General features: G+C 43.2%; 1 protein-coding gene across 3 annotated transcripts in view; it reads right to left on the bottom strand.

The window, feature by feature from the left end:
- Window positions 1-2145: 2145 nt before the first annotated feature.
- LOC129813751 (arf-GAP with GTPase, ANK repeat and PH domain-containing protein 3-like) overlaps window positions 2146-15919 on the bottom strand; it is a gene marked incomplete at its 3' end in the record, with an annotated part of 150233 nt that continues 136459 nt past the window's right edge. For all 3 annotated transcript variants that reach the window (XM_055866247.1, XM_055866245.1, XM_055866246.1), the window contains 4 exon segments: window positions 2146-2273; window positions 7982-8116; window positions 8676-8817; window positions 15321-15406. In XM_055866247.1, the coding sequence (XP_055722222.1) occupies window positions 2146-2273; window positions 7982-8116; window positions 8676-8817; window positions 15321-15406 (491 nt within the window).

Below are 15919 nucleotides of genomic sequence, written 5' to 3'. Positions count from 1 at the left end.
GTGCCCAGCCTATCTTCAGTAGTGCCCAGCCTATCTTCAGTAGTGCCCAGCCTATCTTCAGTAGTGTCCAGCCTATCTTCAGTAGTGTCCAGCCTATCTTCAGTAGTGTCCAGCCTATCTTCAGTAGTGTCCAGCCTATCTTCAGTAGTGTCCAGCCTATCTTCAGTAGTGTCCAGCCTATCTATATCTTCAGTAGTGTCCAGCCTATCTATATCTTCAGTAGTGTCCAGCCTATCTATATCTTCAGTAGTGTCCAGCCTATCTATATCTTCAGTAGTGTCCAGCCTATCTATATCTTCAGTAGTGTCCAGCCTATCTATATCTTCAGTAGTGTCCAGCCTATCTATATCTTCAGTAGTGCACAACCTATCTTCAGTAGGGTACAGCCTATCTTCAGTAGGGTACAGCCTATCTTCAGTAGGGTACAGCCTATCTATATCTTCAGTAGGGTACAGCCTATCTATATCTTCAGTAGTGTCCAGCCTATCTATATCTTCAGTAGTGCACAACCTATCTTCAGTAGTGCACAGCCTATCTTCAGTAGTGTACAGCCTATCTTCAGTAGGGTACAGCCTATCTTCAGTAGGGTACAGCCTATCTATATCTTCAGTAGGGTACAGCCTATCTATATCTTCAGTAGTGCACAACCTATCTTCAGTAGTGTACAGCCTATCTATATCTTCAGTAGGGTACAGCCTATCTTCAGTAGGGTACAGCCTATCTTCAGTAGGGTACAGCCTATCTATATCTTCAGTAGGGTACAGCCTATCTATATCTTCAGTAGTGTCCAGCCTATCTATATCTTCAGTAGTGTCCAGCCTATCTATATCTTCAGTAGTGCACAACCTATCTTCAGTAGTGCACAGCCTATCTTCAGTAGTGCACAGCCTATCTTCAGTAGTGTACAGCCTATCTTCAGTAGGGTACAGCCTATCTTCAGTAGGGTACAGCCTATCTATATCTTCAGTAGGGTACAGCCTATCTATATCTTCAGTAGTGCACAACCTATCTTCAGTAGTGTACAGCCTATCTATATCTTCAGTAGGGTACAGCCTATCTTCAGTAGGGTACAGCCTATCTTCAGTAGGGTACAGCCTATCTATATCTTCAGTAGGGTACAGCCTATCTATATCTTCAGTAGGGTACAGCCTATCTATATCTTCAGTAGTGTACAGCCTATCTATGTCTTCAGTAGTGTACAGCCTATCTATGTCTTCAGTAGTGTACAGCCTATCTATGTCTTCAGTAGTGTACAGCCTATCTTCAGTAGTGTACAGCCTATCTTCAGTAGTGTACAGCCTATCTTCAGTAGTGTACAGCCTATCTTCAGTAGTGTACAGCCTATCTTCAGTAGTGTACAGCCTATCTTCAGTAGTGTACAGCCTATCTTCAGTAGTGTACAGCCTATCTTCAGTAGTGTACAGCCTATCTTCAGTAGTGTACAGCCTATCTTCAGTAGTGTACAGCCTATCTTCAGTAGTGTACAGCCTATCTATATCTTCAGTAGTGCACAGCCTATCTTCAGTAGTGCACAGCCTATCTATATCTTCAGTAGTGCACAGCCTATCTATATCTTCAGTAGTGCACAGCCTATCTATATCTTCAGTAGTGCACAGCCTATCTATGTCTTCAGTAGGGTACAGCCTATCTATATCTTCAGTAGTGCACAGCCTATCTATATTTTCAGTAGTGCCCAGCCTATCTATGTCTTCAGTAGTGCACAGCCTATCTATATCTTCAGTAGTGCACAGCCTATCTTCAGTAGTGTACAGCCTATCTATATCTTCAGTAGTGTACAGCCTATCTATATCTTCAGTAGTGTACAGCCTATCTATATCTTCAGTAGTGTACAGCCTATCTATATCTTCAGTAGTGCACAGCCTATCTATGTCTTCAGTAGTGCACAGCCTATCTATATCTTCAGTAGTGCACAGCCTATCTATATCTTCAGTAGTGTACAGCCCTACGTCTTTCTGCAAGTACCAATTTTCACAGAAGAAGCTCATTGTTTTTTTCAGACCACATAACCTGACCAGGAACAACTCAGGGACCTAGTAATAACCTACAACTAAAACTAGGTCCCTGAGTCAGGTCACGTGACCAGGAATGGCCTTAGTTAGAAATATTCAGGATGTGTGGCCTCACCTGGTTAATATGCACAGAGGGGATGGATGCGTTGGGGACTGATGAGTGGCTGGGAGAGTTGGGCAGGGACTTGCACGGACCAATAGACAGCTGCTGCTTTTTCCTCAGAGCCACCACCTTCTGGGCAACTGGGTGGGAGAGAATGAGACACAGACAAACAACAGAGAGTTAGGAATCAACAACAACAAGTGGTCAATTGACAACTCTGTTATAAAGTACAATGACTTTCAGGATAGGTATAACTCAGGATAACTCCAGAATGTCCACTCTAAAATCAACAAGTCTACTGATATTAACAACCACTTCAGAACAATTATCTTTAATCAGGTAATGCGTTACATATGGGGAGATGAACCTTAACTTATACAGTTCTCAAGAGATACAAAGCATCTCCATTTCCAAGGGAATATACTGCAGCAGTATGTTGTTTGGAGAAATGAGCCTGTCTTCAACCCAGGGAGATCTGTGGTGTGATGTTAACCAAATGAGCCTGTCTTCAACCCAGGGAGATCTGTGGTGTGATGTTAACCAAATGAGCCTGTCTTCAACCCAGGGAGATCTGTGGTGTGATGTTACCAAATGAGCCTGTCTTCAACCCAGGGAGATCTGTGGTGTGATGTTAACCAAATGAGCCTGTCTTCAACCCAGGGAGATCTGTGGTGTGATGTTAACCAAATGAGCCTGTCTTCAACCCAGGGAGATCTGTGGTGTGATGTTAACCAAATGAGCCTGTCTTCAACCCAGGGAGATCTGTGGTGTGATGTTACCAAATGAGCCTGTCTTCAACCCAGGGAGATCTGTGGTGTGATGTTAACCAAATGAGCCTGTCTTCAACCCAGGGAGATCTGTGGTGTGATGTTACCAAATGAGCCTGTCTTCAACCCAGGGAGATCTGTGGTGTGATGTTAACCAAATGAGCCTGTCTTCAACCCAGGGAGATCTGTGGTGTGATGTTAACCAAATGAGCCTGTCTTCAACCCAGGGAGATCTGTGGTGTGATGTTAACCAAATGAGCCTGTCTTCAACCCAGGGAGATCTGTGGTGTGATGTTACCAAATGAGCCTGTTTTCAACCCAGGGAGATCTGTGGTGTGATGTTAACCAAATGAGCCTGTCTTCAACCCAGGGAGATCTGTGGTGTGATGTTAACTAAATGAGCCTGTCTTCAACCCAGGGAGATCTGTGGTGTGATGTTAACCAAATGAGCCTGTCTTCAACCCAGGCAGATCTGTGGTGTGATGTTAACCAAATGAGCCTGTCATGTGTAGTATAGAGGGACATGATTGGCCATGCAGACAGCGTAGCGTTCTCTATAGACCCCAGCAGGAGGGAGATCTGTGATTTTGCGAGACGTGAATGAGGGCCGAAGTAGAGAGATGAGTTTACATACGTCCGACAGCTGGGGAGTGTATTGCTCTTGACGGCTAAAGTAGCATGGAGAATGGGGAATGGAGAAGCCGCTCAAAACACTTTCCCGTCTTTTAATTACTTAAAAGGAAGTAATTAAAACAGTGTGGAACCAACAAGGCTCCTTGTGTTAACAAACAACGAAAGGGAAAAGTGAACACTGCGTTATGTACACTGTACAAAACATTAGGAACACCTTCCTAATATTGAGTTGCAACCCATTTTGCCCTCAGAACAGCCTCAGTTCATTGGGGCATGGACTCTACAAGGTGTCAAGTGTTCCACAGGGATTCTGGCACATGTTGACTCCAATGCTTCTCACAGTTTGATCAAGTTGGCTGGATGTCCTTTGGGCGGTGGACCATTCTTGATACACACGGAAAACTGTTGAGCATGAAAAACCCAGCAGCATGGTAGTTCTTGACACAAACCGGTGTCCCTGGCACCTAGTACCATACCCCGTTCAAAAGGTACTTAAATATTTTGTCTTGTCCATTCACCCTCTGAAAGACACACACACACAATCTATCAGTCTCAATTGTCTCAAGGCTTAAAAATCCTTCTTTAACCTGTTTCCTCCCCTTCATCTACACTGATTGAAGTAGATTTGAAGTGACATCAATAATGGACCAAAGCTTTCACCTGGATTCACCTAGTCAGTCTATGTCCTGGAAAGAGCAGGTATACATAATGTTTTGTACACTCACTGTATTCATACGTTTGGTAAAGAGAGTGTTTGGAGAGTAAAAGAGAGTTATTGTTAAACAGATGTGCTGTACCTACACACTGAAGAAGGCTGTTAAGCCAGCATGTCTGTGTATACTATCCTGATGTAGTAAAACAAATGTAAAATATTGAAAACTGAAGAAGTTTTATGCATCATCTTTTTGAGTGTGGACCCATCGTATTGTTTTTGCTAAATGTACTGTGGTAACCAGGACAGTTTTGTTGTGTTCAGATTAAGATTGGCATGACCTTGGTAAATTCAGAGACACTTTCTCCCTGAATTGAGAATCAAATCAAATTTTATTAGTCACATGCGCCGGTAACAACAGTTGTAGGTATACCTTACAGTGAAATGCTTAGTTACGAGCCCCTAACCAGAGTCTTTGACTAGGGTGCCTGGAGTCTTTGACAATTTTTCAGGCCTTCCTCTGACACCGCCTGGTATAGAGGTCCTGGATGGCAGGAAGCTTGGCCCCAGTGATGAACTTGGCCATTCGCACTACCCTCTGTAGTGCCCTGCGGTCGGAAGCCGAGCAGTTACCATACCAGGCAATGATGCAACCAGTCAGGATGCTCTCGATGGTGCAGCTGTAGAACCTTTTGAGGATCTGAGGACCCATGACAAATCTTTTCAGTCTCCTGAGGGGGAATAGGTTTTGTTGTGTCCTCTTCACGGCTGTCTTGGTGTGCTTGGACCATGTTAGTTTGTTGGTGATGTGGACACCAAGGAACTTGAAATACTCAACCTGCTCCACTGCAGCCCTGTCGAATAGAATGGGGGCGTGCTCGGACCTCCTTTTCCTGTAGTCCACAATCATCTCCTTTGTCTTGATCACGTTGAGGGAGAGGTTGTTGTCCTGGCACCACACTGCCAGGTCTCTGACCTCCATCTCGTCGTTGTCGGTGATCAGGTATTATCAGCAAACATAATGATGGTGTTGGAGTCATGCCTGGCCGTGCAGTCATGAGTGAACAGGGAGTACAGAAGGGCTGAGGACACACCCCTGAGGGGCCCCTGTGTTGAGGATCAGCGTGGCAGATGTGTTGCTACCTACCCTTACCACCTGGGGGCAGCCCATCAGGAATCCCAGGATCCATTTGCAGAGGGAGGTGTTTAGTCCCAGGGTCCTTAGCTTATTGATGAGCTTTGAGGGCACTATGGTGTTGAACGCTGAGGTGTAGTCAATGAATAGCATTCTCACATAGCTGTTCCTTTTGTTCAGGTGGGAAAGGGCAGTGTGGAGTGCAATAGAGATTGCATCATCTGTGGATCTGTTTGGGGTGGTATGCAAATTCGAGTGGGTCTATGGTTTCTGGGATAATGGTGTTGATGTGAACCATGACCAGCCTTTCAAAGCACTTCATCGCTACAGACGTGAGTGCTACGGGTCGATAGTAATTTAGGCAGGTTACCTTAGTGTTCTTGGGCACAGGCACTATGGTGTTATACTTAAAACATGTTGGTATTACAGACTCGGACAGGGAGAGGTTGAAAATGTCAGTGAAGACACTTGCCTGTTGGTCAGCGCATGCTCGTAGTACACGGCCTGGTAATCCGTCTGGCCCTGCGGCCTTATGAATGTTGATCTGTTTTGTAGGTCTTACTCACATCGGCTGTGGAAAGCGTGATCACATAGTCTTCCGGAATAGCTGGTGCTCTCAAAAATATTTAATATAATGCTAAATCGACAAGAATATAAAATGTATAAATACATATCAACTGAAAGGCATGTTTCAGTGTTATTTGCCTCGAAGCGAGCATAGAAATAGTTTAGCTCGTCTGGTAGGCTCGTGTCACTGTGCAGCTCTCGGCTGTGCTTCCCTTTGTAGTCTGTAATGGTTTGTAAGCCCTGCCACATCCGACAGAGCCGGTATAGTACAATTCGATCTTAGTCCTGTATTGATGCTTTGCCTGTTTGATGGTTTGTCAGAAGGCATAGCGGGATTTCTTATAAGCTTCCGGGTTAGAGTCCCGCTCCTTGAAAGCGGCAGCTCTAGCCTTTAGCTCAGTGCGGATGTTGCCTGTAATCCATGGCTTCTGGTTGGGGTATGTACATATGGTTACTGTGGGGACGACGTCATCGATGGACTTATTGATGAAGCCAATGACTAATGTGGTGTACTCCTCAATGCCATCAGAGGAATCCTGGAACATATTCCAGTCTGTGCTAGCAAAACAGTCCTGTAGCTTAGCATCTGCTTTATCTTACCACTTTTTTATTGATCTAGTCACTGGTGCTTCCTGCTTTAATTTTTGCTTGTAAGCAGGAATCAGGAAGATAGAATTATGGTCAGATTTGCCAAATGGAGGGCAAGGGAGAGCTTTGTATGTGTCTTTGTGTGTGGAGTAAAGGTGGTCCAGAGTTCTTTTCCCCTCTGGTTGCACATTTAACATGCTGATAGAAATTTGGTAAAACGGATTTAAGTTTCCCTGTATTAAAGTCCCAGGTGAGCGTATTCTTGTTTGCCTATGGTGGAATACAGCTCATTCAATGCTGTCTCAGTGCCAGCCTCTGACTGTGGTGGTATTTAAACAGCTACAGTAGATAGGTAGATACTGTGGTCTACAGCGTATCATGAGATACTCTACCTCAGGCGAGCAATAGCTCGAGACTTCCTTAGATAATGTGCACCAGCTGTTATTTACAAAAATACATAGTCAGCCGCCCCTTGTCTTACCAGATGCCGCTGTTTTATCCTGCCGGTGCAGCGCATAACCAGCCAGCTGTATGTTCATAGTGTCGTCATTCAGCCACGACTCCATGAAGCATAAGATATTTGAGTTTTGAATGTCTAGTTGGTAGTTTAACCTTCCGAGTAGGTCATCTATTTCATTCTCCAAAAATTGCACGTTTGCTATTAGAATGGAAGGAAGTGGGGGTTTATTAGATCGCCTACGAATTCTCAGAAGGCAGCCCGCCCTCTGGCCCCTTTTTTCCGCCTCCACGCAACGCACGGGGATCTGGGCCTGTTCCCGAGAAAGCAGTATATCGTTCGCGTTCGGCTCGTCAGACTAATTAAAGGGAAAAAAGGATTCTGCCAGTCCATGGTGAGTAATCGCAGTCCTGATGTCCAGAAATGATTTTCGGTGATAAGAGACGGTAGCGGCAACGTTATGTACAAAATAAGTAAAAAAATAAGTTACAAACAACGAAAATAAACAAACAAAAAAACTAAATTGGTTGGGGGCACGTAAAACATCTGCCTTCTTCTCAGGTGCCATTTTAGCGATTTGCAGCATGGGTAGAATCTTCTCTCTCTGAGAGCTGTATCATTTGTTGACTAAGGTTCTTCTTGGCTATTGGCACTGTCTTGACAGAGTCCCCATTATATATCCCTTACCAATTTCCTTCCAATGTCTTTTCCATTGACATTACATTGCCATTCAGTAGAGAGTATGAATGGCTAAATCATCTGCTAGGGAAGATTGGATACTGGATAGCAATAGAAACACGATGTGTGGACATTGGCCTCTACAACGGTACACTGAAGACCAGCATTATGTACTCCTGATCGCAGGGATCCACATTTTTGTCCCAGCACTGACACACCCCATTCAGCTACTTAGTTAATCAAGGGATTGGATATTAGTTGATTCATTGAAATGGTTGCGTTAATGCCAGTCCAGGACCAGAAATGAAGTACTCAGTGACATGATGGCCTAGCTACAGTATGTCCACAGTGCCCAGTAACCCAGCCCTCACCATCCTGGAAGACTCGTTCCACATTGAGGCCATAGGTGGAGCAGGTCTCGTAGTAGGTGGAGCGCTTCAGATCGTTGGACAGCTTCCTCGCCCGCGAGTCATCGATCACTCTGGGGTTGGCAGCACTGATGGCATCTGGGGAGAGACAAAAAGCACCAACAAGACTGTAGTCACTTTGACTAATATACAGTAGGCTTTACATGTCCTTTTTCATTTGAGAAAATGTCATTTGGGGGATTCTGTATATGAAAATTAACACTAAAGTCTCAAGTCTATGCTAAAACTAAGGCCCAGAGTTGTTCCTGGTCAGGGCATGTAGTCAGGGTCAGAAAAAACTCCCAGCCCTACTTTAGGTCAGGTGATTTATGTAAGTTGTATGGTAACAACTGGCTACCGCTAAGCCACAAACTACCACTTTTGTCCCATGTCTAACGTTATTTTTGTATTTGTATACTCATTGTGATTGGTCCCTTAAAATATATAAAAGCCTCATTCTGTTTAACTTCTGTAAAAAGCCAGATGAAGGCCGAAACGCGTTGGATAAACTTTTAGCTATAAAGAATCATTTGTATTTAATTTCATTGAAGTATTGCTGAATCTCCCTTCTCCTTCAGTATGGGATGAAACAAACAATCCAAACAATATTCATAGCTTAAGGGAATTGCCTGGTTAAATCAAGGTTCAAATTAAATACCTTGCGTCCCAACCAGGACCATGGGGACCTCTGCTGTGTTCCTGTAGCTGGACAGACGCAGGAAATAGTTGTAGACTGTCTGGAAACTGATCTCATCCTCCAGACTGAAGACAAACACCACCGCGTCTACCCATGCTGCAAACTGGAGGGGACACAGAGACCAAACACAAGAATAGGCCTGGGACGATTCAACACATAAAAAAGCACCAATATACAGTTGAAGTCGGAAGTTTACATACACCTTAGTCAAATATATTTAAACTCAGTTTTTCACAATTCCTGACATTTAATCCTAGTAAAAATTCCCTGTTTTAGGTCAGTTAGGATCACCACGTTATTTTAAGAATGTGAAATTCTTTATTTCAGCTTTTATTTTTTTCATCACATTCCCAGTGGGGCAGAAGTTTATATACACTCAATTAGTATTTGGTAGCATTGCCTTTAAATTGTTTAACTTGGGTCAAATGTTTCGGGTAGCCTTCCACAAGCTTCCCACAATAAGTTGGGTGAATTTTGGCCCATTCCTCCTGACAGAGTTGGTGTAACTGAGTCAGGTTTGTAGGCCTCTTTGCTTGCACACGCTTTTTCAGTTCTGCCCACAAATGTTCTATAGGATTGAGGTCAGGGCTTTGTGATGGCCACTCCAATACCTTGACGTTGTTGTCCTTAAGCCATTTTGCCACAACTTTGGAAGTATGCTTGGGGTCATTGTCCATTTGGAAGACCCATTTGCGATCAAGCTTTAACTTCCTGACTGATGTCTTGAGATGTTGCTTCAATATATCCACATTATTTTCCTCCCTCATGATGCCATCTATTTTGTGAAGTGCACCAGTCCCTCCTGCAGCAAAGCACCCCCACAACATGATGCTGCCACCCCGTGCTTCACGGTTGGGATGGTGTTCTTCGGCTTGCAAGCTAAACTGACATTTATTCCTGATTATTATTTGACCATGCTTGTCATTTATGAACATTTGAAAATCTTGGCTCTCTCTAATTCTCTCCTTCTCTCTTTCTTTCTCTCTCTCGGAGGACCTGAGCCCTAGGACCATACGTCAGGACCTGGCCTTGCTGCTATTCCAGTTTCAACTGTTCTGCCTGCGGTTATGGAACCCCTACCTGTCCCAGCCCTGCTGTTTTCAACTCTTAATTATCGGCTATGAAAAGCCAACTGACATTTATTCCTGATTATTATTTGACCATGCTTGTCACTTATGAACATTTTGAACATCTTGGCCATGTTCTGTTATAATCTCCACCCGGCACAGCCAGAAGAGGACTGGCCACCCCTCATAGCCTGGTTCCTCTCTAGGTTTCTTCCTAGGTTTTGGCCTTTCTAGGGAGTTTTTCCTAGCCACCGTGCTTCTACACCTGCATTGCTTGCTGTTTGGGGTTTTAGGCTGGGTTTCTGTACAGCACTTCGAGATATTAGCTGATGTACGAAGGGCTATATAAAATAAACTTCATTTGATGATTCCCCCTTTTTCTTCCAAACATAACGATGGTCATTATGACCAAACAGTTCTATTTTTGTTTCCTCAGACCAGAGGACATTTCTCAAAAAGTACGACCTTTGTTCCCATGTGCAGTTGCAAACCGTAGTCTGTCTTTTTTATGGCGGTTTTGGAGCAGTGGCTTCTTCCTTGCTGAGCGGCCTTTCAGGTTATGTCAATATAGGACTTGTTTTACTGTGGATAGAGATACTTTTGTACATGTTTCCTCCAGCATCTTCACAAGGTCCTTTGCTGTTGTTCTGGGATTGATTTGCACTTTTCGCACCAAAATACGTTCATCTCTAGGCAACAGAACGCGTCTCCTTCCTGAGCGGTATGACAGCTGCGTGGTCCCATGGTGTTTATACTTGCGTACTATTGTTTGTACAGATGAACGTGGTACCTTCAGGCATTTGTAAATTGCTCCCAAGGATGAACCAGACTTGTGGAGGTAAAAAATAAAAATGATGAGGTCTTGGCTGATTTCTTTTGATTTTCCCATGATGTCAAGCAAAGAGGTACTGAGTTTGAAGGTAGGCCTTGAAATACATCCACAGGTACACCTCCAATTGACTCAAATGATGTCACTTAGCCTATCAGAAGCTTCTAAAGCCATGACATAATTTTCCGGAATTTTCCAAGCTGTTTAAAGGCACAGTCAACTTAGTTTACGTAAACTTCTGACCCACTGGAATTGTGATACAGTGAAATAATCTATCTGTAAACAATTGTTGGAAAAATGACTTGTGTCATACACAAAGTAGATGTCCTAACCGACTTGCCAAAACTATAGTATGTTAACAACACATTTGTGGAGTGGTTGAAAAACGAGTTATAATGACTCCAACTTAAGTGTATGTAAACTTCCGACTTCAACTGTAGATACATATATACATGCATACAGAGAGAGAGACAGAGATAATATATATATATATATATATATATATATATACACTGCTCAAAAAAATAAAGGGAACACTTAAACAACACAATGTAACTCCAAGTCAATCACACTTCTGTGAAATCAAAATGTCCACTTAGGAAGCTGTCCAGGAGTTGGCGGATGCTTTAGTCCAGGTCTGGGAGGAGATCCCTCAGGAGACCATCCGCCACCTCATCAGAAGCATGCCCAGGCGTTGTAGGGAGGTCATACAGGCACGTGGAGGCCACACACACTACTGAGCCTCATTTTGACTTGTTTTAAGAACATTACATCAAAGTTGGATCAGCCTGTAGTGTGGTTTTCCACTTTAATTTTGAGTGTGACTCCAAATCCAGACCTCCATGGGTTGATAACTTTGATTTCCATTGATAATTTTTGTGTGATTTTGTTGTCAGCACATTCAACTATGTAAAGAAAAAAGTAATTAATAAGAATATTTTATTCATTCAGATCTAGGATGTGTTATTTTAGTGTTCCCTTTATTTTTTTGAGCAGTGTATATATATAGTGCTTTTTTATTTACATAAGTATTCAGACCCTTTGGTATGAGACTCGAAATTGAGCTCAGGTGCATCCTGTTTCCATTGATCGTCACTGAGATGTTTATACAACTTGATTTGAGTCCACCTGTGGTAAATTCAATTCATTGGACAGGATTTGGAAAGGCACACACCTGTCTATATATGGTCCCAGTTGACAGTGCATGTCAGAGCAAAAAAACAAGCCATGAGGTGGAAGGAATTGTCCGTAGAGCTCCCGAGACAGGATTGTGTCAAGGCACAGATCCGGGGAAGGGTACCAAAACATTTCTGCTGCATTGAAGGTGTACCAAAAAAAGAACACAGTGGCCTCCAAGAACACAGTGGCCTCCATCATTATTAAATGGAAGAAGTTTGGAACCACCAAGACTCTTTCTAGAGCTGGCCGCCTGGCCAAACTGAGCAATCGGGGGAGAAGGGCCTTGGTCACATAGGTGACCAAGAACCTGATAGTCACTCTGACAGAGCTCCAGAGTTCCTCTGTGGAGATGGGATAACCTTCCAGAAGGACAACCTTCTCTGCAGCACTCCACCAATCAGGCCTTTATGGTAGAGTGGCCACATGGAAGCCATTCCTCAGTAAAAGGCACATGACAGCCCACTTTGAGTTTGCCAAAAGGCACCTAAAGTACTCAGGACATGAGAAACAAGATTCTCTGGTCTGATGAAACCAAGATTGAACTCTTTGGCCTGAATGCCAAGCGTCATGCCTGGAGGAAACCTGTCACCATCCCTACGGTGAAGCATGGTGGTGACAGCATCATGCTGTGGGGATGTTTTTCAGCGGCAGGAACTGGGTGACTAGTCAGGATCGAGGGAAAGATGATCGGAGTAAAGTACAGAGAGATCCATAATGAAAACCTGCTTCAGAGCGCTCAATAAATCTAGCTCTATTGAGATGTTCACATAAAAATTAATAGCAATCAATTTCTTATGGTGAACCATAACTAGCTGAAACAAAATTATATTATGAATCTCCTGATTAGGTTTTTGTATGAATAACCACAGCAATTTAATGATAACTTAATGAATAAAGTTCACCTTTGTAACAGCCTTGAAATATGCATTACTCTGTTTGACTCAATATTATTAGCATGCAAAGCAATTCCCTTTTCTTATTTTTACGGTGGTGGCTTCAGTTCCATATTTGTGCAGAAGAGGACAGTGTAGCAAAAGCCATTTAATGCAGGGCATGTGTTATTGTGTTAACGCCTGTCGCCAGTTACAAGGGGGAATATCAATGTAATCTGAAATATAGCTATTACAAACCTGTATCACAGGTTATCAGAAGATGGAACCTGCTTTCCCCTCCACCATTACACAAACCTAATCTATATACTGTATCTCTTAGTGCATCACCAGGGAGAGAGGAGAGGAAGAGGTTTCCTCAGGCAGCAGAATAAGGTCCTCATAATCACAATAGCTTCTGAGAAAGTGGTTAAGGAGGAAACAGAACCGTGCCCGGGCGCTAACAGTGTAACAAGCCCTTTCCTACCTCGCATCCACCTCCTTCCTCCATTCAGGCATTCAGCAGTGTTCACATCTATCGCTCCTGAGCCCCAGGGGAATGAATCAGACTTGGGTTCAAATACTATTTTAGTTCATTTCATTTTTACTGTATCTGTGCTTGATTGAGCTTACCTGTTGCAATGGACCCAATAGAATAATCACAATACAGCAACCTCCGCCCACCTGGCAGTCCAGACAAGTACCCAGCTAACAACAAATGTTCCCTTAAGAATCTCATTAAGTCATAAACTAACATTTTCATAGGAATATTCCCGTGATGTGCAAGGAATGTTTCAAAGAGACTTAATGTCAAATAGAATTTACCAGGAACTAGTAACCATTTCTCAGAATTTAAGATATTAATGTTCTAGACACATTTCATGGGAACGTTGAAAGAACATTTATGTGTCCAGTTTTCTGAGTGTTAGGAGAATATTCCATCAACGTCCCACCAAACATACACAGAACATGGTTGCCATGTTCTCAGAATATAAGCTATTAATGTTCAAGACACATTTCATGGGAACGTTGCAGGAACATTTCTATACATTGTCAGGATGTCGCCTGGTATCCCAAAGAAACGTTATACAAAAAAAAGTACATTAGACATCCCGCCTTGTTACTGTTGCCAGGTCAATCAAGGACCTGATTGGTGAACCACTGATCCATTCATAACTCTGTCAGTTGGCAAGGTTAGGGATACTCACACACACTGCTTTTAACAGTGTTCTCAACTTACATATTTGACACACTTTGACGTATACTGAACAAAAATATAAACGCAACATGTAAAGTGTTGGTCCCATGTTTCATGAGCTGAAATAAAAAATGCCAGAAATTTTCCATATGCACAAAAAGCTTATTTCTCTCAAATTGTGTGCCCAAATTTGTTTACATCCCTGTTAGTGAGCGGTGAGTGGTTTGGAAGGAAGCAGTGCCTAACTGCAAGCATCTCAAAGCAATCACTATTTTGCTTCCCCTGCCTGTTATTCAGTGGAGATTACAACAAGTTTCTCTCTTCCTAGAATTGTTAGCTGGGTAAACCAGAAAAACACTAAAAACTCCATAAAGCAAACACTAAACGTATTTTGGAAGATGAATAGTATTTGAACCCAGGTCTAGAATGGATGGGGAGATCTAGCGTTCAGTTGAGTCACAGCTTCAGCTGAGCCTCCAGTGAGTGAGAATGTAATGAAGGCCTTTAATTATGCTGCACTAATTACACCCAGCTAGGAATGGAGCTACAGCCATTTTCATTCCCATCGCTGAGACAACATTAGCATAATCATAGCATAACTCTACCCAGGAGCCAGGCCAGGCCAGGCCAGGAGCCAGGCCAGGAGCCAGGCCAGGAGAGCCAGGCCAGGCCAGGCCAGGCAGGTATCAATGACTGTTTTATCATCACAAATCCTCAATAGAGGGGTTGGAGCACCAGGATACTTTCACTCCAATGGCTCTCCAGAGAGATTTAAAAAATGGAACATGAGGCCTTCTCCAGAGAGACATGAAATGGCTCAGCCAAGAGCGACACCACACCATGTTCCCCATATCAATGAATGAGTACCTGGCATTAGAGATACATTTATGAAATGGAGGAGGCAGAGATATGGGCTCCTGTTCCTTCCAGTCCATATTAATGAGAGCGTGAATTCATTGCCGTTTTGCTCTGAGTTTAAGGTGCTTTTGCCTTTGTAATCCAGTCGAGTTATTGCAGTATTGACCAAGTTAGTTTACTGTTTTTCAACCAAGTATTTTTGTCAATTATTGTTCATCATCTGTAAATTTGATGCAAATACTCCCTCTGGATCTAGTCTTCCCTCCATCACCTGCACTGTAAATAAATACCATTTATTTTCCTCTCTGATCTAATGACTCCATCTCAACTGTTACTGCTCCACACCAACTAGGCTGCTGGGTGCTCTATATTAACAAGAGTGTGTGTCTGTCTTGTCACTATAGCTAGGTTAAGTTCTTGGTAAGTGCTTTGGGCACAATGACTTGACAAAAAGCACTGTGCAGCACTGAAACGAGCCCGCAACAGAGTAGTGTTTTTTTTCGTTACTGTCTGGTTATCATTATCTTGCAGACTTTAAGTGGTGTTAATTGTCTGTGCTGAGGGATACAGACATGTAAGATTATAAAGCAAGCAGAGCGTATGTACCTGCAGCTCCGGGGGGCCTCCCTCATCTCTGATCAGCAGCAGGTAGCTCTGTCCATCAACCACCATCTCTTTCTTGAACCGACCACCTGAAAAAGAGGAGAGACATGTCACAGTGAGTTTATAGGGTGGTGCCTGATCAGGAAAAGACTTAGAGATCATCATTATTAATACAGCCAATGTGAACCAATTTACCGCTTTACCCTGCCTATCAAAGGGCTTGGCAAAGGGATGGAAGAGGGCATAAACTCAGGCCTAAAAAGGTGTAAAGCACTGACATGATATTCTATCTACTACTTGTCAATGAAAACGTGTTTGGTTAAGCTACAGCTAAATCACCAACATTCAACATTAAAACCAATATTTTTCACAAACACACACCAGTAGGCCAAGGCATGAGTCAGACGTTCCCATTTTCATACATCACATTCACATATAGATGACATTCCATTCTGATAAAGTTTTGATGAAAGTTTGGAGACATCCATCCGGCTTGTGATAGGCTGCAGTTCGATTTGACCTCGCTGTCTCAATGAGAAATCAGAAACTTGAGGAGAAAACAGGGTCTCTATGGAGTCAATTACCAGGGAGGGAAATGGCCA

Source organism: Salvelinus fontinalis, chromosome 17 (assembly GCF_029448725.1).
Source record: "Salvelinus fontinalis isolate EN_2023a chromosome 17, ASM2944872v1, whole genome shotgun sequence".
NCBI lineage: Eukaryota > Metazoa > Chordata > Actinopteri > Salmoniformes > Salmonidae > Salvelinus > Salvelinus fontinalis.
This window is presented reverse-complemented; position numbering and strand designations above follow the sequence as displayed.